The 24,070-nt window shown below is 37.3% G+C and overlaps 1 protein-coding gene across 2 annotated transcripts in view; it reads left to right on the top strand.

Annotated features, from left to right (window-relative positions):
• Positions 1–24,070, top strand: part of ARHGAP15 (Rho GTPase activating protein 15) — a 466,873-nt gene that overhangs the window by 72,873 nt on the left and 369,930 nt on the right. For both annotated transcript variants that reach the window (XM_087950078.1, XM_026673513.2), the window contains one exon: positions 6,959–7,045. In XM_087950078.1, coding sequence (XP_087806204.1) covers positions 6,959–7,045 — 87 coding nt within the window. The remainder of the gene's footprint in view (positions 1–6,958; positions 7,046–24,070) is intronic.

Here is a 24,070-nt window from a genome sequence, read left to right as displayed (position 1 = left end):
GACCCAGGGGGTGGCACAAAGGCAACACAGCCAGAATAATGAGTAAGGGTCTCTTTATTAACTCCAACTTTGCCCCCAGTGTCCCAATTACCTTCCAGTCTGGAGAAAAAAAACTCTCCCAGGAACCTGCAACAGCCTTTGACTACAGATATTCCAGTCCAAAACATTTTAATCAGAAAATTTTAAATTATGAATTCAGCAAGACAAGATAAGTTAATAAATCCAACAGGGCAAGATAAGGAGTTCCAGAAGTGAAGTAACACGACAGTAAATCAAACCAGTTGGGAGGATGCCAGGAACTCACATAACAGCAGCCAACATGAAATAAACTCAACATTTGTTTTCGACAAACACCCCTCCTAAACTGCCTCTCCTTTAAACTGCCTCCCCAGGTGTGCCTTATGAAGGGAACCAGAGTCCTTTCCTCCCTCGTAAGCCACACAGCCCACATTTCTCTCTTCTCCATTCTTCCCTGTGTGCCCTAGGATGAAGAGAGGGTAGGCCTGGGTCTTCCTCTGAACCCCCTCTCCCTTGTTTGACCAGCTTGACTTTGCCTTTCCCCAGTTTCCTCCACAGCCAACGGAGCCTCTCTCCTGCTCCCTGTCAGCTGTTTGTCTTCCTCCTTGGATTCAGACTCCGATGGGGGCATGACAATATTTTATATATTTGCCTTTGATGAAAATATAATATATAAATAAGTTCACTTCTAGTCTTCTACTTATGGTATCCAGCTGTAACATTCAGATATTGATGGAGAAGGAAGACACCAATATTACAATCCCAATTTTGTTTAGAGGGAAGGGTGAATTAATTGCTATTTCCTAGATTTATCTCATACACATAGTCCTCGACTGACAATCACATCTGAGCCAAAAAATTCCATTGCTTTGCAAGGCAGTTGTTAAGTGAATTTTGCTCCATTTTATGACCTTTACTGCCATAGTTGTTAAGTGAATCACTGCAGTTGTTAAGTTACTAACATCGTTGTTAAATGAATCTGGCTCCCCCATTGATTTTGCATGTCAGAAGGTGGCAAAAGGTGATCATGTGACCTCCAGGACACTGTAACCGTTATAAATACATGCCAGTTGCCAAAGGTCCAAGTTTTAATCAGACAAAAAATGGTCATAAGTCACGTTTTCTGTTCCATTGTAATTTCAAGTGGTCACTAAACAAATGGTTATAAGTTGGGGACTACCTGTACAGGTGAATGCAATATTGAAACAATATATTTCAGCTTGGTAGCATCTATCAATAAAAACTGTCCAGTATTCAATATGTCAGAATCGGAATTTCAATATATGGTGGAACCTTAGCAGCTTTCAGCTACATCAAGCAGAATTTGAAAGAGTGATTTATGTTGTTGTAGAAAAAAAGCTATTAGATTGGGGAAGTAAAGGAATATACAGAAAAGCACACAAGATCTTATTTCATTATTGTAGTTGTCTTAGCAGAACAGAAATAAACGTACATCGTATTCAGTCGACAGTAAATAAAACAATGACTGAACATTTCTGCACTACAGAGGTTAGCCTAGCTGTTTCATTACATTGGTTTATTAATGGGTGAATTCTCCCATTGTCGAAATATGCCTGTTAATAATGTAATAAGAATTTTTTTTTTTTACTGTTTCAGGCCTAGTAGGAAAAAAAAGTTTTCGAGGAAAGGAACTCTGGAGACAAGCTTATTTGCTTTTGATGCAGATTAATGTAATTTTCTTTAAAAATAAAATAACATCATCCTGCCATAATTTTTTGATAGCACAAAGGAAATAAATGTAGACTTCTGAACTGATTAAAAAATTGTTTACCAATTTTACTTTTAAGAATGGTTTATTTTGGTTTATTTTTGAAAGAATCCAACCATTAATTCAATAATGTAATGAAGTCAATGTTCGTTCATGGCAGTACGAATTGAATAAAGTAACAATTTTACCAAGAAAATGATGTGATTTTCCATAAAGATGGATATACTCTGCTTCCAAGTAAATTAATTCATTAATTCTTGATTAAAGACTATGTTATAAATGCAAAATATGAAGCAAAACCGCATCCACGGTCCATTTTCAGACTGCATTCTGGTAACTTCCTTTATTGGGAATAGAAACATTTGTCAGGTGGAACATTTGACGTTTGTGGATGCAGGAATACAATGCCAGCTTTAGTTAACAGGACTGAATTTTGAGGGGATGGGCTGTTATAAATTGATTTAATTATGTAATTAATGGCTATCCACTTCTCATCATGTGGCTGGGTGGCTACCAAACAACTAAAAAGATCAACAAGATAACAGAAGCATAAATTAAAAGATATCTCTATGTCTCATACATCCCTAATGAATAAACCATTTTAAAGCAAGTTCATCCTACTCCTGGCTCAGGGTTTGGGAGAAGGGCAAGTGCAGCCACAGAGAAGGCCCCTGTTTAATCAAGGACATTTCCCTTGGGAAATGGGCTATAATAATTGGAGAAATTGAGTGCCAGTTGGTGCCTAAGATGTAGGTAGGTAGGTAGGTAGATAACAGAAACATTATATTTTACAGGTAATTGCAACCGTTCATTTAGAGACTGTCCAAAGTGACAACAACACTGTAAAAAGTGACTTACGGCCATTTTTCACATTTATGACCATTTCAGCATCCCCATGATCACATGATCGAAATTTGGGTGCTTAAGTACTTTTGCTTCTTCTTGGAAACCTCTTCTGGTCTTTGTGCTTGAGGTGGGGAAAAAAATGAAACTTTGATTTTCGGTCTTACCGATTAGATAGATTTGTTGATATAGAAATGGCTAGTTTATACTACTATGTAAAAGTAAAAACTTCAGATTGGATGTTCCTTATTTTAGGGTGTCGGAAGTCAATGCCTTTTCTTTATTTTTCCTTTCTTTTCTGCCTTCTTCCTTTCCCCTTTCCCTCCATTATTTTTCCAGTATTCATTTTTGTATTTTTTTTTTGTATTTTGTATTGTAAACAAATTTAAAAAAAAAGTAGAAATTAAAAGAAATGGATGATTGGCAACTGGTTCATATTCATGACAGTTGCAATGTCCCGGGGTCATGTAATCACCTTTTTCAACCTTCTCATGAGTAAAGTCAAGTAGAGAAGCCAGATTCACTTAATAACCGTGTTACTAATTTAACAACTGCAGTGATTCACTTAACAAATGTTGCAAGAGAGATTGAAAAATGGGGCAAAACCCACTTAACAACTACCTCACTTAGCAACAGATATTTTGAGCTCAGTTATGGTTGTAAGTAGAGGACGACCTGTATACTGATTTGAAGGAAACATTTTCAACTGAGCATTCTTAACTTTATCACAGGCTGATCTCTCTCTGTTATAAAATATTAGGTTGCTAATGCATCATTTACATTTAAGTTGTTAGCAATGTTCTCTGCAGACCATATCTTTTTCAGCAATTTTCCATTTTGACATGAAACGCTAGCCCACGATGCATTTTTAGCCTCCAGAAACTTCAGGAGATAGTAGCATAGCTCAGGCTATTAGTCCTTGTGCAAACTAATTTGCTTGACAAAAGTGCTTCCTACATCCATATTCACAAGAACAGGATTTAAATGTAATGGACACTTTTAGCGGTTTACAGGAACTGTTCTTCTGAGGGTTTTGATAGAACGGAATTGGCCTGACTAGAAAATACAAAACAAGGGCATTTATTTACTTATTTAAAAGATTTATATGGACACTTATCTTGTAAAACAGAACTCTGGGAAGGTCACATCAATACCTCACCCCAAACCCAGCCCTCCAAGAAAAAACAGGCAGCTATTCTGTCATCCCTGTGCATTCATCTAGGCAATCCTTTTGCTATCCCAATGTCTAGGAGAAAAGATAGTTCTTGCCCTAACTGGGAGAGCCAGTTTCGTATGGTGGTTAAGGCACAAGACAAAAAACTAGGAGATTGTGAGTTCTAATCCTGCCTTGGGCAGAAAACCAGCCAGGTGAAAATCTTGGAATAATAGTTGCTACAGCTACAAATGAATAAGAGCCAGCAGTGTGAGTGTGAGCCAACAATGAGAACAATTAACCAGTGGAAAGGCTTGTCTTCTGGAGTTGTGTGTGCTGCATCACTGGAAGTTTTTTTTAAAAAAAGACTGGACATTTATTTGTCAAGAGTCCCCTGCTTAGGGGTTGGATTAGAAGACTTGACTGTTCTGACAACAGCACTGAAAAAAGTAACTTATGACTGTTTTTCACACTTATGACTGTTACAGCATGTTACAACATTGTCAAATGATCAAAATCCAGATGCTTGGCAACTGGCTCATATTTATGATGGTTGCAGTGTCCTAGGATCTTGTGATCACCTTTTGCGACCTTCTGACAAGCAAGGTCAATTGGGAAGCCAGATTGACTTAACAACTGGGTTACTAACTTGTCAACCAGATTCACTTAACAATTGAAAAAAATGGTTAATCAGTTAACCATCTCACTTAACAACATAAGTTTTTGGCTCAATTGTGGTCATCAGTCAAGGACAACCTGCAGTCAAGTTCAAATTCTGTGCCCAGCTTGGGACATCACACTTGAAGGAGAATTCTGAGATATTTTGCCTAATCTCACCTTTCCCTCTTCCAAGGGTGGCTCTTCCAAAACTTCTCCTTCCTAGGGAATGTTTTGCTGGGTCCTAGCGCTGAGCCTTCAGTCTTGCTATTCTCAGCCCAAGTGTGCTGGCCCCTGTTAAAGGAAGAGTATTGTTAAAGAGATTCTATGTTAGGTATCCATGAAATTGAGAAAGTGAAAGGATGTAACAGATCTGAATGAAAATGGTCTGATCATATGGATGGAATAGATAAATATATGCATTCCTTTCCTATAGATGGATCTTCATCAAAGATAGATATGTCCCTCCTACACTCTGTTGGTTTTAGTTGCCATGTCTCTGGGACTTCTCTTCCCACAGGGAAGCTACCCTCATGGAGTTTTCTTCTCTGTCTCCAACTATGAACTGGCAACTCTTCTGCGGACTCATGTAACTTTACTTTCCAATTTTTCTCTCCAGCCATTTCATTTTACTCAATCACTTTCTCTCTCAGCCTTTCTCCACCAGTTTTCTTTCCTCTCTTTTTCTCTTTCTTCAGTTTTGGTTAAGGTATCAGTTTACAAGGCAGGAGGTGGTGAGATCTAATCCCACCTTAGCCATGGAAGCTCGCTCACCACCACCACCCTCTTCCAATAGGGTGGTTGTTGTGGGAAAATTGGGAGGATGAAGGAATATTAAGTATGTTATCTGCCTTGTGTTATTTATCACAATAATAAAGAAAAAATGATGAAAAAGAAATTATAAATTCTTGAAGAATGTTGAAAAAACAGTGATGGTATCACTAGAAGAATTTTGACATATTAATATGTGTTCCTTATGGGGAGGTTGTGCTGTTTGTTTAACCTATGTGTGTCATGATTGCAGCTGTGCCAGGCCATTGGAAGAATGTTTCTATTGTTTGTATGGTACAAAGAGATGAATAATAGGAATGAATGCAAACACTATAGAAGGATTAATGAAATGGCCCTGGGAAGGTATTTGACATAATTCTGATGAAAAAGGTAGAAGAGTTGAATGGTTAAAATATGAGAAATGCATTGTGCTTTTATGCCACACAATGGGGCTTGGGGATGAGAATACAGACCAGATTTTTTTTTCTTTATCAGGACATTGATAGATGTATTAATGTGAGAAAGGTATATTTGTTAATTGAAAGAAAAGTATAGGGTAAAATGAACAGGCTTGGATTATGGAACAGTGTGTATAAATATGGAGTTGAAAATTGCTGCTGAATATGATTAAAGCAATACATGATGCATGAAACCAGTGGAATGCTTAGTGACTAGCTTAACATTTAGCAAGGACAAAGCTGTAATATTCCCACAGTTGCTTTAGGTAAATAAAATAAATAGATAAATGTTTAAGGGATGCTTGTGGGGTAGTTAGAACTGTTGGTTGGGTAGGATCAAATGGCAATGGGTCAAACGCAAATGACAAAGCAACTATAGGAAGACTGAATAGGTTGAATGGAAGAGGAAGAGTTAGAAAGTTATGGTTGAATAGGGTTCTTCTTTAATTTTTCAAGAAGAGAAGGATGAGAAGTTTAAAACAAACTGGAAGTGGAAGACAAATGTTTTGCAAAAAGAAAAACAAAAAAACCATGGAGAATTATCCTGAATAGTATTGGGACAAAGTAGATTTAACTGTATTTCCTTTCCTTTTTCTCTTAGTTCCTGTCTTTAATTTCTTTGGCTTACTATTTCTTACTTTTGCTTTGGACTGTTCCTAATACTGTTTACTGTGAAAGGGAATAGCCTGATTGGTAAGTATGTAGGACTTGGAAATGTTATTACTTACATCTGGCTCAATTAATTCCAGCAGGGTGAGAAACACAGAGTTAAGAGCTATGGGAAGGTGCCTTTGGGAGGAAGCCTGTAGTTAAGATGACTGCTTGTTCTCAGAGGCTTTGGGCTTTGGCTGGGTTACAACAAGCTTAACACATGATCAAGACATGGTAGATACTTTTTCCCTCCACAAGCAAGATTTTCAGTTGTACAAACATTGACAGAGAAAGGCATTCAGAACAGAGAAATAGGCTTAGCAAAATAGACTTGCATAGTCTAACCTGAGCTGTGTTTGCTTGAGTTTTTATAAAAATGAAGTTAAGTTTGTTATTTTTCCTAAGAAAAAAAACTGTTATTGGGGGTTGGTCACAATAAAGCTAATGTAGGTGTTGCCATTTCCTAGGATCTGCTAACCAATATTGTGATGGACTTTGTATAAGTAACCTATGAGTTGAGCAACATGTATTAAGAATGGGTTTGTATGAATTCCCATGAAAATTTGAAGAGGGATATCCAATATGGAGAACAGGTGTCCCAGGGGAATTTGATCAATTAATTCACCAAGGTCTTTGGAAGTAATTAGTCAATTCATTCTCAACATTCTTTATTGATAGAAAGGGACCAAACCTGAATGGCTGGATTTGTGTGGAGCTCAGATTGAATGGACCAAGGAAAAATCTAGCAAAAAGAATGTCTTCCAGGTAGGACATGATTTATTTTTATCCCCTTGTTCTTTGTCAGTCAACAGTCTCCTGTTTTATTTTATTGTTGTTCTCAATCAGAATTCCTTCCCAGGGGCAGCTGTTAATGACTATAGTACAATGAGGCAATGGTTGCTTTTTCTCTGTTAAAGCAATTGGAAAGCATAATATTTTATTCAGTATTTTTTCCTCTCTCCCTTGGCTAAAGTGTCTTGATGATTGAATTAACTCAAAACCCTCGAGAACCTGTTGATTTGCTGATTAATGTGCTACACGCAATTTGTTTATAAAAGTTGGGAGGTGATTTGTTTTGGGTTTAAAAACTGGGATCCTTGACCTAATGAACTTCTGTAAACAGAACTTTCACATGCTGCTTATACGATTTGTATTCCCAACTGAATGGAATTTGACTGTTTACTTTTGTGATTTCTCAGGGCTTTAATGACAGGCAGGGCGCAAAGTGTTGGGGAAGGAAAAATGCAACATTTTTCCAAAGTTAATTCAAAGAGCACTGCCTTTTCTTCAAAGTCAAATAATAAGTTGCTTTCTGATAATATTTAGCAGGTTAATTATGGTAGAAGCAATTTCCAACTAACAATTATGTGGATTACAGCCTTATATTACAATCCATGACAACTCAGAAATCTCATTGGAGTAGGGTTACAACCACAGCTATCTGTGCTGACTCCATGATAGAAGGAAATCAATAGAATGTAGTGTTAATGAACCCTTCTAAAGAGAATACATTCCATAAGGTTCATGTGGATACCTTGAGTTATTTCATTAGGAGATGGGTGGCAAATAAATTCAATGAATAAATAAAATAACTTGAATGGCACAACCCAAGCTTGTAAGAGACAAATGATTACAGGTGAAACTCAAAAAATTAGAATATCGTGCAAAAGTTCATTTATTTCAGTAATGCAACTTAATAGGTGAACCTAATATATGCGATAGACTCATTACATGCAAAGCAAGATAGTTCAAGCTGTGATGTGTCATAATTGAGATGATTATGGCTTACAGCTCATGAAAACCCCAAATCCACAACCTCAGAAAATTAGAATATTGTGAAAAGGTTCAATATTCTAGGCTCAAAGTGTCCCACTATAATCAGCCAATTAAACCATAACACCTGCAAAGGGTTCCTGAGCCTTTAAATGGTCTCTCAGTCTGGTTCAGTAGGAATCACAATCATGGGAAAGACTGCTGACCTGACAATTGTGCAGAAAACCATCATTGACACCCTCCATAAGGAGGGGAAAAAGGCAATTACAAAAGAAGTTGGATGTTCCCAAATTGCTGTATCAAAGCACATTAATAGAAAGTTATGTGGAAGGGAAAAGTGTGAAAGAAAAAGGTGCACAAGCAGCAGGGATGACCTCAGGAAAAGGCCATTCAAAAGTGTTGGGGACTTTCACAAGGAGTGGACTGAGGCTGGAGTCAGTGCATCAAGAGCCACTACACACAGACGGATCCTGGACATGGGCGTCAAATGTTGTATTCCTCTTGTCAAGCTGCTCCTGAACAACAAACAACGTCAGAAGCGTCTTACCTGGGCTAAAGAAAAACAGAACTGGTCTGTTGCTCAGTGGTCCAAAGTCCTCTTTTCTGATGAGAGCAACTTTTGCATCTCATTTGGAAACCAAGGACCCAGAGTCTGGAGGAAGAATGGAGAGGCACACACTGCAAGATGCTTGAAGTCCAGTGTGAATTTTCCACAGTCTGTGTTGATTTGGGGAGCCATGTCATCTGCTGGTGTTGGTGCTTCATCAAGTCCAGGGTCAACACAGCCGTCTACCAGGAGATTTTGGAGCACTTCATGCTTCCTTCCGCAGACGAGCTTTATGGGGATGCTGACTTCATTTTCCAGCAGGACTTGGCACCTGCCCACATTGCCAAAAGCACCAAAACCTGGTTCAATGACTGTGGGATTACTGTGCTTGATTGGCCAGCAAACTTGCCTGACCTGAACCCCATAGAGAATCTATGGGGCATTGCCAGGAGAAAGATGAGAGACATGAGACCGAACAATGCAGAAGAGCTGAAGGCCGCTATTGAAGCATCCTGGTCTTCCATAACACCTCAGCAGTGCCACAGGCCGATAGCTTCCATGCCACGCCACATTGAGGCAGTAATTGCTGCAAAAGGGGCCCAAACCAAGTACTGAGTACATATGCCTGCTTATACTTTTCAGAGGTCCAATATTGTTTTATGTACAATCCTTGTTTTATTGATTGCATGTAATATTCTAATTTTCTGAGATTGTGGATTTGGGGTTTTCATGAGCTGTAAGCCATAATCATCACAATTATGACACATCACGGCTTGAACTATCTTGCTTTACATGTAATGAGTCTATCTCATATATTAGGTTCACCTTTTAAGTTGCATTACTGAAATAAATGAACTTTTGCACAATATTCTAATTTTTCAAGTTTCACCTGTGCTTCCACGAAAATGCCATGATCACCTGTGAATGTTGCCATGATTTTATAGCAACATGCATCTCTCCTCCATGGCCATGAATAAAAGTTGAATCATACCAAGTGATCCAATTACAATTGATATGACAGTTCTTTCCCCCTCTATTATCTTCCAACTCCAATCTGTAAATCATATCTTGTTATTTTCGCCAATTGTTTTTCATCAATTCAGTTGTCTCCAGATATTGCCAAAATAATAAACCACTTCATCTTCTTTTCTATAATAGTAATGACTAGTGTATTTTATACCCTAAGTACCTATCAGTTTGAATTTTGAAATCCTACAAAAGTTTGATCTTGTTTTTGCAACTTTTCCAGACCCTTGGTCCTATTGTTGTGGTTATATTGTTGTTACGCTTTTATTTATCAAGAAACAACACAATAGAAAGAAAAAACAAAAATATATCACATATTATTGGTGTTTAGAAATTCTAGTAATGTCCTAGGTAATGTGCCCAACAAGATGGCTCATATTGCATTATATTCACATTTCTGTAAATCCACAGTTGATATTCATAATTCTGGCTAAGGTACTAATGACTAGAGGGATGATTTTGCAAGATCTTTTCTATAATCTCTCCATTTGGATTGTTCAGTCTTTATGTATTGTAACTTTTTTCAATTCAATTCTTACACACGTGCGCACACATACATAAAACATCTTTTCAATTGTTATATTTGATGTATGGTGTGCTAAATTGTGACTTTTAATTAATAAAATTATAAAATCATTTTCAATAACTTTTTCAATGTTGGGATTATGCCACATTCAGGAAATTCAAAAATTATAATTTTTGCACAACTGCCAATAACTCATAGTGGCTGCACTGTCATGATATTTACAGTCAATCTGTCCATTTTTTTCTTTTTGTTAAATATATATTATTTTGTTTTATCAACAAAAATGAAATACAAAAGAGAAAAAAATACATCAAACACCAAGAACAAAAGGTGGGGTGGGAAATGACCCAAATAACAAATAAATTTAACATTAAACATATCAACCCTGGCTCGGTGCTTAAAAAAAAGAAGAAAAAGATGAATTCTCTTCCCCTTTACATGGGTCTAATGGGTCTACAAACAGTGCCATTTTGTGGCATCAACAAATTACACAAACCATAGTTTTATTATTTTTTTAAAATTTTTTACAAAGGTTTTATTTGCTGCTGTTACATTGAATCTTTGATTTTTTTTATAACGCTTCTTATAGAATTGCAAAAAATATCTTTTTGGATGGGATCAGCCTATAACAGTTGCCAATTCCTGATCTTGACATCATTACTTTCAATTTCTTTTATATATTTTCCATGAATGATTTTGTCTCCAATTTTCTAAATAATTTCCAATAATTTATTCTTTTGGTTATTTTTTGCTTCTTTTAGGGTTTTTTTTTTTTTTTTTGAAACTAGAATGAGCATTTTCTCTTTCCTTTCACTGCTGTACAAGTAGTTCTTTACCTAGAATCATAATTGGGACCAAAATGTCAACTGCTAAGCTAGGTGGTTGTTAAATGAATCGTGTCCAATTTTATGACCATGTTTAACATGGTTAAGAAAATTCAGCATTCCCATTGACTTTGCTTGTCAGAAGCTGTCTGGGCAGGTTGCAAATTGCGATCACATGACTCTGGCACATTGCAACACATTGCCAAGTTGCCTGAATTTTGATCACATAACTGTGGGGATGTTGCAACAACCTTTGGTGTGAGGACTGGTTGTGGGTCACTTTTGTTCAGTGCCATTGAAAGGTTGTAAGTTGATTATCTGTGATCATGTAGCCCATGTTTACTTCTTCAGTTACCTGTTTTACATACTGTACATCCAGTTTCCAATTTTTGGGGTGCTAAATATAATCAGTCAGCATCACATCAACTTATTTGCAATAAGAGTGAGGGGTATCAATGAGTTGATAAAAGGCAATGGAAGCAATGAATCTCCTTGAAAAATCCTGCTCCTGGTGTTTGTATTCTAATTTCTTTGTCATTGAACATTAATGGTTTTCCATTTCCTCAAACCTTCTTTTATAAAATTCTGGATGATTGTGCCAGCCACACATGTCTATATCAAATCAAACTATGTGGAAAAGAAACAAATGCCCTTTTATAATCATTCCACGTCATACATTGGGTTTTGTATTCATTTGAAGTATTGCTAGTATAATTTTGTCAGTCGCTGACCAATCTTTAGTTTCTTGTGAATTTTTATTTGTAATTTGAAATTGCAGTTTTTAATATAAGAGTTAGCCACTGAAACATTCTTTCTTCTGTCTTTTACTATTAAAAAAATGTTCTACCAGCTGTCATCCATTCTTCAACTTTTCCAATTTGTAATATTTCATTAACCAATTTGCAACTAATCTCTCATGGAGCATCACATGTTTCAGTCAAAATCAACTTATCTGATCTTTTCATGATACACTCCCATTCTTAACCTTTGTTGCTTACTATTTAATCATTTCTGGTAATGCATCATCCATTTTGATTGAACAAATGTTCTTCTTAGTCTCTTTAAACCATATTGCGTCTTTATTATGTTCTGGATAGCATGACATTCCAACATTTAAATGTTTTATCTTTATCAGGGCAAGCATCTGTATTTGTAGTGTCTCCCAGCAATGTTTTTATAAAACATGGCTTGGTTTATTCAAAGCTATTGACTTCATTGAAAAGAATTTATTTTATCTTTCATTCAATTTTCCTTGAAACAATGACTCATTTTAATTCATAGGTTTTTTTAAAATCATTGTGTGAAGATTATATATTCTCTGTAAATTTTACTTGATCCTATTTTTTAAAAAACTTTCAAATTCTTCAGATTGTTGTTACCTAATTTGCTGGTTTGTTTTCCCCAGTCAATTTTTCCATTTTGGTGACTGATTTCTTGCTTTGGTTGCAAATTCTAATAATATTTGCAACAAAAATGCCAGAAATGAAACTGAAAATCATTAGCAATTTGATGATGCTTTTCCTAAACATCACTCAAGTTTTAATGTAATCCGAAGGGTTTTGCTAAGACCTCACTAGATGACAGCATCAGAAACATTACTACATAAAGTTCCCCAACAATGAAAGCAAACTGAAAGGACAGTTTTATACATGTGAGATTGAACACATAGCTTGCTTCTGTGCAGCTTCAATGTTCCGCATTATGATAGTTCATGCCTGTATTTTGTATCATTTTCGAATCTTGCCTTGTGACTGCTTATTTTTGTGGACAAAAGAGAACCTGGAAATAGTTTCACGGGACATGTGTGAGAGTGTGGTGCAGTCTTGCCACCAGATAGCAGTTTGGCTCCCACAGCATCAATCTGACATGTTGTATATAGGTCTCCATCAGAGGAGTAGTGAATAAAAGGAGATTTATGTTCAAATCATATGCTTTAAACATTTCTGCGAAGTGCCAGTTTGCTCTTTGGTGTTCCGCCTGCAGTTTAAGGCACAGAGGATTAAAAGGATTACAACATAATCTTAAATAATCCTAAGTGTCATTTATAGAGAGATGGTTGTATAATAACTAAATAAAACCACATGTGTTGTCAGTCTGCCACTGAAACCACGTCTCTGTTGCCCTTTCATTCCTCTCCTTCCTCGACTCCAATCCATATTGGAAAGGCAGTCTTGATAGAAATTGCCACAGAAGATGGCAATCAAGTCGCAAGATGTTATGTTTTGCAGTCCGGGCTAACATGGTTACCAAAGCATTAATAACTCGATTAGTTTTTAAAAATCATTTCAAGTTTCCATGTTTTATATTCGTAGAAAGACCTGATTTATTTCCCTGATTTTTTTTACCTTGCTGTTTGTTTATCGTAACATGAAACTTAATCACTATTTGCTGAATTTAGCATTGAAATAATAATTGGGGAGGGGCCGGGAATTGCTTGATGTGTTTCATTTTAGCATCATGATGAACATCCAACTCTATTGAGGATGTTATATGTGCAAATCATGTTATACTAAGCATTTATTTAGAGTCAACTGTGTGCTTGCCATTGGCATAACAAGCAGGAATATGATTATTCTTTTAAATTCAGAGAACCACTTATCTGTGACTTTTTCTATATTTCTTTATCTGAAGAACAAAAGTGTGTAGATACCATTTATACATACCATGAGCTGGATCAAAGGAGTGGCCAACTATTGATGAGTCTAATCATGCAATACATACATATATGTATTAGGAGTTCTGTTAATGAAGAAAAATATTGTTGTAACTAACTTTCCTTGTAATGACATTTAGCAGTAGCCTCCGGTGAGAGTTTCTTCAGTTCAGTAGTTTTTGTTTTGTTTGAGAGGTATCTGGATTTCATACTGATGTTGTTAAATATATAAACTTATCTTTCCATTAATATTGCAAAAAAAGATGATACTCTTTTAAGTCCACCAGATTTTCATAAAAATATGAAAACAATAGGAGTATTTGCTTAAAATATTTTGACCACTGGAAAAGTTATTTTTGAAAAGAAAATTGTAATTTTTACACTGTAGATTTCTATGCCAATAAAAGACACTTTGTTGTAACTAGATATTTTATATTTCTGTATGCTAATAGTCACAGAATGCCAAATATTAACATATTCCAAATTCTATAGTTCATTAAGAAGTAAGAATGACATGTAGTTCATTACAGAATTATACCATATTTTTAAATAACTTAGTGAACAAATTACAGTTTTAGAATATTGGGAATTTAGTTCTATTTAGTTGAAAAAATAAGGATTCCTTTAAGTTAAGCTCAGCCTTATGGTTTCAAGTACATGTCCTTCTATTTTCCTTGGCAAGTAGTTCACTATGTCTTTTCCTGTGGTTGGTTTTAGGTTTCTTTGGCTTGGTGTGTTCTACTTTCCACTCTAGCGTAGCTTTTGCAGTTTATTAAAATGAAACATACCAATCTTGCCTTTGGTTTTTAACTTCTGTACCTAATGTTGTTAATATTTTAAATATTTTTATAGTTATGATTTTAAATGTATGTTACCCAGAATTGCTTTGTAGAATAAAATGGGGGGGGGGGGGGCATATAAATTTAATAAGTAAATAAACAGTTGTTGCTAGTTGTAATGGCTATATATTAATGGCTACATACTAATGGCTAGTCACTGAGGCAATAGGGCTCTCTGAATTAATTCCTGCTATTATATTCATATCCTTCTTTATGGCCTTCCTACTGGTATATGCTTGGAGGAAAAAAATGGGGGACAGGGTGGATTTCTTCCTCTGATTAAATATGGTGCTTCTTATGCACTTAGGTTTGAGTGAAGTACAAATTGTTTACACACAGAAGGCGATGCAGTAGAACAGATGTATATTAATTTACTGTTTACTTTCCTTAGAATTCTGTTCTAGCTAATTCTATAGTGCCAAGATAGGACAGTATCTCAACTCACTTCAATGCTTTTAGTTATTCTTAAGGAGAAAAGGCCAGAAAGAGAACAGCCAAATCTCTCTTGCATTGGCAGTCAACATTGCCATATTTATTTGCTTTGTACCCATAACAAGGGTACACGGAGCCTATGACCAATATGCTAAGGCAATTGTTCCTGTCATATGTCTCTGGCAAACAAGGCATGAACTAGGGCTAGGGAGACCCAGGTTCAAGTCCACCCTCAACCAGGGAAGCTCCATGGATGTCTTTGATCCAGGCACTCTCTCTCAGCCCAACCTCCCGCTCCGGAAAAAAATGAGAAGAGAGCCTGATGTGTACACTGCCTTGAACTCCTAGAGCAGGGGTGTCAAACTTGATTTCATTGAGGGCCGCATCAGGGTTGTGTTTGACCTCAGGGGACCAGCGTGGGCTTGATGTCATTTGTGTCATGGGCACCTTTGGTACTGTAGTCCGAGCGCTCTGCCAGCGAAAATGGGCTCCCAAGCTCCACTTCTGACTGCAGTGGCCTCCTACAACCATCTGCCAGTGAAAACAGAGCTCAGGAGGGCCCTTTGCAGCCCTCGCAAGCTCCGTTTCCAGCTGCGAGGGCCTCCTGCAACCCTCTGCCAGCAAAAACAGAGCCCAGGAGAGTCTCACACGGCCCTCTCGAGCTCCATTTTCACTGGCAAAGGCACCGCAAGCCAGTCTTTCACTGTTTCCAGGTTGGCCCTGCGGGTCAGATCTAAGCACCTGATGGGCTGAATCCAGCCCCTGGGTCTTGAGTTTAACACCCCGTCCTAGAGGAAAGATAAGATACAAATCTAATCAATAAGCACACTAAAAACTATAGGTGAAGAAGAACGGGTGGTAATCAAATGACTGAAACTGTTCATCCTTTTTTTAGAAGAAATATAAAAGACACAGGAAAGTGGAGAAACTGGTTTTCCTTTTCTGACATCCCTGGAGAAAACAAATCCAGGAAATGCTTTGGAAGTATTCACTTATATTTTAGTAATGTGTTGATAATCTCAGAAATTCCCATTTAGGAAATTACAGGTTTTACAATGCAATCTTAAATTGAATTTCATCTCACCACATTTCTCTCAAATACTAGATCTACTGAGTTCAGAGCAGGTGTTTATGTGTATATGTGTATCTGCAGACTTCTTCTTCTTTCTCTGTTATTAGCTCCTTGCAGCTTCATAGCTGCACTGCAGATGTTATTTGTCCATCAGAAAAAAATATATATTTATTTTGAGCTAGAGGCTCTTCTAGGCTGTTAAAATGAAGCATAGCAATAATTTCTGCTTACTATTCACATAAAATCATAATTGTCTCTACAGCAAAAGTACAGGAGAACATTAAGACCTATGTGGAACTGCTAATACAAGGTAAAAGCAATACTGGAGTCCCCTCCAGAGTACGAAAAAAAAGATGCCAGACATGTAGTAGTATCAGTGTAAGAACGTACTGCCTGTATATTTTTTAAAAAGCATGTTGACTATGTTTTGAAAAGTCGTCATTAATTTGTAATTTTAATACGATATTGAATGGCACTGTCTTACTGCATTATTCATAAAAAACATTGCTGCCCTCTTGTGGTCAATTGCTATGTTGGCTCTGATTTTTCATCTGACAATTTTGTTTGGTTTGCAGCTTTGAGGTTGTGATCTTCAACAAACGAACTTTGTAAGAAAAGAGGATCACTGGAAACATAGCAGTTTTTGATTTCTTGTTTAGCATCTAAGTAACTGTGACTAGCCAAGATGCCAAATTAGATGTCATTTTCCAGGATAAGATTTTCTATTGATATTTCAGTGTAACAATAAATACATGTGTCTACATATATAGCATGCATTCACAGCTTATAGCATACGCACAGCTCAGCCACTGGGTATAATAGCTGCTCAACCCTTGGCCAGTAAACTTGTGCATGCTTCTCTATTAGGGCTCTCATATTTGGGCTGCAAGATTTAGGTGATCACCTAACAGGTGTAAAAAGCCTTTATTGTCATTTAATGAAGTCTGGAATTCTATAACCCAGATCTTGTAAGTAAAGGTAAAGGTTCCCTACATGCTAGTCATTTCCGGTTCTAGGGGGCGGTGCTCATCTCTGTTACAAAGCCAAAGAGCCAGCGCTGTCTGAAGACGTCTCTGTGGTCATGTGGCCAGCATGACTAGCATAGAACACTGTTACCTTCCCACCAAAGTGGTCCCTATTTTTCTACTTGCATTTTTACATGCTTTCAAACTTCTAGGTTGGCAGAAGCTGGGACAAGTAACGGGAGCTCACTCCGTTATGCGGTGCTAGGGATTCGAACTGCTGAACTACCGACCTTTCTGATCGACAAGCTCAGCGTCTTAGCCACTGAGCCACCGGTTTACCTATATGGTGATTGCCTGTTTGGTACACTCAGGTTGATGGGTGATACATTACACAAGACACACCAAGACATCCTTTACCAAAGGCTCAGAAATAACTGTCATTTTTTCTCCCACACATAGGCATAAATACGTATAGAGTGCTGTATTTTATAAAATATAATTTTGCTCACACCTTGCTTTATTACCTTTTGTTAGCCAAAACTGGTTAAATCCCTTACTGATAGGTTGGGTCTATATTTAATTACGAAAACAATTTCTTACTGGTATTAACAACTGTTAGTCACTTGCAGCTGGAATTTGGAAAAGACCTTTTTAAAAAACATAGGGGAATAAAGAGGTGCCAGCTCACCTTGTTGAAATAGTAACATTTAAGACTTTTTCAACGCTGCTTGTTTAATGAGGTAATGCATGATTTAATGGAGTTACTGTTCCTGGGGTTTTGTGTGTGCTGAAGTCATTTTTATATTATAAAATAACTTGTAGTATGGGAAATGCCAAGGAGTGTCCTTTTAAAAAAAAAATGTGGTTCCAAATATAGTTAGTAAAGAATAGCCTACTAGTATTTGAGAACACCTTAAATTTAGATAAAACACTGCATCAAACCAATAATTAAAGCTGTATTGCCAGTGATTATTTGCAGCCCCTGGAGTCTTGATGGATATAAGATTACCTAATGTGTTCAGATGTTTTTATTTAAGAAAGATGACAGTTCTGAGTAACCATTAGGGATATGAGCACCTCTGCTCTTTTGTGTACAGGTAAACAATAGAATCAATTTATGTAGAAACTCATTTAATAAAGACAACAGAGAGAATTCTGGAACAATGTAGTAACTCAAAGTGCATTATTATTAAGTTTTTGGTTTATATATCTGTTGTGATCATGGGACATCTACTGGCTATTTTAAACACACTATTATAAGATGTTAATTGAGACAATATTTTCCCTGCTTTCTATGTCAAAAAAATATATTATTTTTCAATTTGCCTCAATTTAAAATTGTACTATGCACTTAAGTAGAGATTGGGAAAATTCTACCCTATCCATATTTTTATGATAACAACTTTGTGCCAATTTGACATTTTCTAGAGATGTTGAAATATAGTTTCAGTCAATGTGCCATTTTGTTATGTCATAAGTAAATTACTTCTCATTGCATAAGGAAGGTAACAAGTTTGGGAAGAATGATGTAATAACTGCATTTCTCAAAAGCTGGAAAGGTTAGATGGGGTCATAACTATAGAATATAAAATGAGCCCATAACTCAAATCTGGCAGGAAATTAACCGTGTTGCTATGTTCTTTCCTGTTTTTGGTTGTTACCTGTGAGATACTTTGATAGACAGATTCAGGAAGAACTTAAAACACATGCAACTAGGATTCACCATATTTCCAAAGTAAGATTGTGTGAAATGGATTTACTAGTATTTACTGAGTATATTTACTGGGCAGCTTAGAGATCAAAATGGGAAACTTAATGAATTGGGAAAAATGCAGGTAATAATGTAAATTTAGAGACATTTTTAATGCTTTCCATAGATCAATGAGATACATTATGGTGGTTTGCCTATATTCAGGGGTGGGTTTCTACCGGTTCTGTCCACCTCTGTAGAACCAGTAGTTCTGAAAAGCAGCAAACAGAGCATACATAGAACCGGTTCTGTGTCTGATGCTGTTTTGGCCCACCCGCCCACCCGGGCTCTTACCTGACCTTTATTTCCTGCGCGACACAGCTGCGGTTGAAAAAGCAGGAAAAAAGGGCATTTCCAACCGCTGCGCACTTGCATGCAGCACTGCTCAGCTGTCCGGGCAGCTCAGCAGATCGTAAATTGCACTTGCGCGACTCATGTAATTCGCGTGATGCAGAGTAACAGAACCAGTAATGGTACTGATCGGATCCCATCCTTGCCACTTGCAGAAACATTTTTTAACAAAATAGACAATAATAAATATGATAAGAGTGGTGCAACTCAATAGAACAAGGCTGCCTTGAACGGTTTGAGATAACAAGATTTTAATATAGTAATTCTAAATCCTTTTATCTAAAAGTAAATTTCTTTGAACTTAGCAGGATTTACCTTTAAGTTTACTTATGCAGGATTTCACTGTAAATTAATGTAGATTTCCAGTTTTTAAAAGTCAACATTTCTGTGTTGGTATTGGAAATGTGAAAAGCTAAGGTTTTTGTAATCAGATTCCTTGTTCAGATGTTCACTTCAATTGGAAGGAATTAGTCCTGAGAGAATTTGAGGAAGACAGATGTAGGGAGATGTATATTAGCTGCCTTTTATCATTCAGAATGAAGACATTCCAAAGGTTCAGACATGCAAATACACAGTTTAGAGTTCTTTTAAAAATTGTCTGTGTTCCTGAAATAAATAAACCAGCAAATAAACAAATAAACAAGTAAATGAGTTCAAGAGGCCTTGAAATAATCATAGCTGATGGAGTCACATTCCTGTTGAGTTGCCATTATGATTTTAAGGGGAAGCAAGAAGAATCCGTAAATAACAACATGTTGTCGAGATAGGGCCCTGGTATGGATTATTAACAACCTTGCAGCACAGAGGGCCTTCAGGAAAAATGGTGTCATTTCATAACTGCATGCAGCTTCCACTGAGCTGACAGAATCATGTACATATTTGTACCTTCACATATCCAAACGTGGCATGTTTCCTTAATTTACCAGTCATACAAATCAAAGAAGGAAACAAAATGAATCCTACAGGAACTCACTCATAGATAATAAAATCTGACTTGTTTACATGTTTAGTACTGGCATTTTGTTGCTCAACCACTACATTTTTTTTAGGAGAGAGGAAGGAAAAAAAAAACCTTGGCTTAAAAAAAAATTGTTCCATTTTTCTGCTTCTTTTTAGAAAGGGAGACAGATATTTTGGTGCTGGCTGCTTGAAGAGAGTGTTGGCTCTCCTCTTTTAGAAAAACAGCACTTCAGGCTTGTACAGAAATGCTTGCCAAAGGATGGGAACCATTTTTTTTTATGTTTTTCACGGTGACGGGGGTCTTTTTGCACAGGAAAAAATCCTGCTGTGGAAAAGCAGTGCTGTGAAAGGCATGTGGCTTAAAGCTTCAGAGAATGCTGTGACTTTAACGGGCTTCGAAGAAGCTACATGCTACAGATGCTTCAGAAAGTCTGTGTGTTTGAAAGCCACTAATTCCTAGATAACTGGGTCTATTCTATTTGTGCTTTTGGTTGCTGTCATGCTAATGCTATCACTAGGAAAAATTATTAAAACTACAGAAGAAAGGCATCTGTGAGGGAGACAAATCCACGGGGACCTTTAACTTCAGGGGGTCTTGGCCTTACATTACTCTTGGGATTTAATCTCATGAAAAGTTTTCTGTTCTGTCATGAGTGAGAGGGGCAGAATTCCGCAACTTCCAGTAACTTTGAATAGCTCTTCATACACATCTTTTCAGTGAGGTTAATAGCAGCACAGTACATGTTTCATATATGTTGTTACTTAAGGGCTTGGGAACCGTTTTGTGTTAAGCTCCTGATTCGTAACTCAAGCTGATACTGCACAAAAGGAAGTTCAGAAGACACTGTGATTTAGTAGAGAAATTGAGGAGCGAAGGAGGGGGAGTTGCCCATTTTTCCTGTCAGAATCAATTATTCAATGGTTCAAAGGGAAGAGGTAAGATTTGCTGCTAATTTTTCCTCTCTGGGAATGAAGACCCTGGATGAGTGGGAGGAAATCTGAAGGAGGAATGTCATTTGGCACTAAGTTTGATTAGCCCCTCATGGTCTATTTCTCTTCTTAATCTTCTAGGACACTTTCACATGGGAACATTATACTAGTTTGGGATCAGATCTGGACCTGTGCATTCTCATGGCTGTTGGTGTCTGAGAGTTGAATCTATTTATTACTGGCTTTGGTGTGGTGTATGTGGAACCATAACCAAACTAGTCTTTAGAGGGGGCCATCTGAGCAGGCTATTCTCTGATGGGTGGGAATTTTTCTCTTCACTATAGCCTTATTCTCCTTTCATGGGAACAATGCTTTGAATCAGGGAATCTTTCAATGCCACCTTTGTATTTTCAAATGGTAAAAACAAAATGCATGCAACTGAAAATCCATCCCTGGGTTTAAGTTGATGTATTACAGGATAGAAGGCCTCGTCATCATGCAGTCTACAACCATCACAGATGGTGATACCTGTTTAGCCACTGCATTAACAAAATTCCCGAGTTAGAAGGGAACTTGAAGTTTCCTAGTCCAAAACTGGCTTATATCATTCCAGACAAGTGACTGTCCAAACTCTTTTTAAAAGCCTCCAGTGGAGGCCAGTTGTTCCAGTGATTAATTGTTCTAACTATCAGAAAATTCCTCCTTAGTTCTAGGTTGCTTCTCTCCTTCATTAGTTTCTGTCCATTGTTGCTTGTCCTGCCTTCAGGTGCTTTGGAGAATAGGTTGACTTTGTGGCAGCCCCTTAAATATTGGAACCCTGCTACAAGGTCCTTCTTTTCATTAAAGTAGACATACCTAATTTCTGGAAAGAAGGGCCTATGTAACTTGTAACACAGGTGTACCTCAATTCTACCCAAAATTATCCTATGGTAACCCCTATTTTTATACATGTGTAAGGCTCTCTCCACTTCTGCTAATATCAAGTTTTCATCTTGAGGGTGAAATCAAGTACATGATGTCGGACAATGGGGATTTATTTATTTATTTGGTATCAGTGGTGGGATTCAAAGATGTTTACCACCGGTTCAGTGGGCACGGCTTGGTGGGCGTGCTTTGCGCACATGCACACACTTTGCGTATGAACGCATGCCAAACACGCACTTTGTGTAGGCACAGAGGCATTTGCGCAGGCACAGAGGCGTTCCAAGTCACCTCCTGCAAGCCTGCACTCTCCCTGTCGCTTCAGAAGCTGCTGCTTCTGAAGTGAGAAGTGAGTGTGAGGTGAGGTGAGTATGGCAGCCCGGGTGGGTGGGCCCAACAGCAGAGCGGTGGAGAGAACTGGTGCAGTCTCCACTGCTCATCGGTGCTACCGGCTTGGTAGAACCAGGCCGAACCAGTAGAATACCACCACTGTTTGGTATCCCGCCTTTATTATTTTTAGAAATAGTTCAAAGCAGTGAATGTATCTAACACACATTTCTCCTCATATTTTTCTCCACAAAAACCACCTTGTGAAATGGATTGGCCTAAGAGAGAGAGATTGGCCCAAAGTCACCCAGCTGGTTTTCAAGGCTAAGGTGGAATTGGAACTCACAGTTTCCTGCCCTTTTAATTTCTTGGCCTTAATCACTAGACCAAACTGGCTTTCATGGTTACTACGTATCATTTTCCCTCTTATGTTTGTTAAACGGTTATTCAGTGCAATGGTGGGATTCAAATTTTTTTACTACCAGTTCTGTGGGCGTGGCTTGGTGGGCAAGGCAGGGGAAGGTTACTGCAAAATCCCCATTCCCTCCCCACCCCACTAACCTGCTTTCCAGCTCCAGTCGGGGAAACCAAAGAAAACCCAGCCGATCAGCTGGGACTCAATGGGAGGCAGAGAAGAGGTGGGGGCGGGGACAGTCAGAGGTGGGATTTGCTGGTTCTCTGAACTACTCAAAATTTCCGCTATCGGTTCTCCAGAACTGGTCAGAACCAGCTGAATACCACCTCTGATTCAGTGTTATACTTAGTCTCAGTCTCTTGTCTGTTACCTAAAAGTAATTCTAAAGAACTATCTGGTTTTCATGGCTTTTGTTAATCTTTTGTTTCAAGTGAGCATTTTTAACTCCAACTCGATCTTTCTCTGTTCAGTGCTTGAAGATTTTAGTTTGATCCAGATTTATACTCTTTGCTAATGGACAGACTTCTTTCCGTTATGTGGAGAACCAGCAGAAGTTCCTCCATGGAAGAACGGGGCAGAACAATAATTGATTGCTTCCCTCTCTTGTATGAGCATCATTTTCGATTCTATTCTGAAAGCTCTCTCAATGCATTAAGGCAAGGGTCCCCAAACTTGGAGACCTCTGTATTCAAGGATAAATTGATATAGGAAAACAACAACAACAACAACAACAACAACAACAACAATAATAACAATAATAATAATAATAATAATATAATAATGATAATAATAATAATAATAATAATAATAATAATAATAATAATAATAATAATAACAATAATAATAATAATAATAATAATAATAATAATAATAATAATAATTAATAATAATAATAATTTCTTCTTTTTATATGGGAAGACTTCACTGAGGATATCTAGATAAGACCTTTAAAGTGTAATAGAATATCTTATAAATTAGAAGTGTTCAGTTAACAGAAATAAAAAGATAAAAATAAGATGAATGTGAAAAATAAGATAGGCTTAATAATCCAGAGTGTCCAACTTAAAATGTGATATTGTTATGTAACACAGATAATACAGCAATATCATAGAGTCACAGAATTAGAAATAACCTTGTAGTCATCTAATCCAATCATCATCTTGATGCACAATGTACAAAGCACAATGAAATTATGTCTACTTCTATTCTGGAAATACAGAACTATTTCTACCAGCTGTTTCTCTTCTATTAGGGTAGGAAAAAGAGAGCCATTTATTGTAGTGTTTAAGGCGTTAGGCTAGAAATTGGGAGATTGTGAGTTCTAGTTCTACTTTAGGCACAAAGCCATCTGGATGACCTTGGGCCAGTCATTTTCTCTCAGCTCTTGGAAGGAGACAATGGCGAACCACTTCTGGAAAACCTTGCTAAGAAAACTGCAGGACTTCTCCAAGCAGCCTCCAAGAATCAGAGATGATTGAA

The sequence above is a fragment of the Notechis scutatus genome, chromosome 1, assembly GCF_049901735.1.
Source record: "Notechis scutatus isolate UNSWTSFEM ecotype Mainland chromosome 1, rNotScu1.2, whole genome shotgun sequence".
NCBI classification, from domain to species: Eukaryota; Metazoa; Chordata; class Lepidosauria; order Squamata; family Elapidae; genus Notechis; species Notechis scutatus.
The sequence above is the reverse complement of the archived record's forward strand: the minus strand, read 5'-3'. Positions and strand labels throughout refer to the sequence as shown.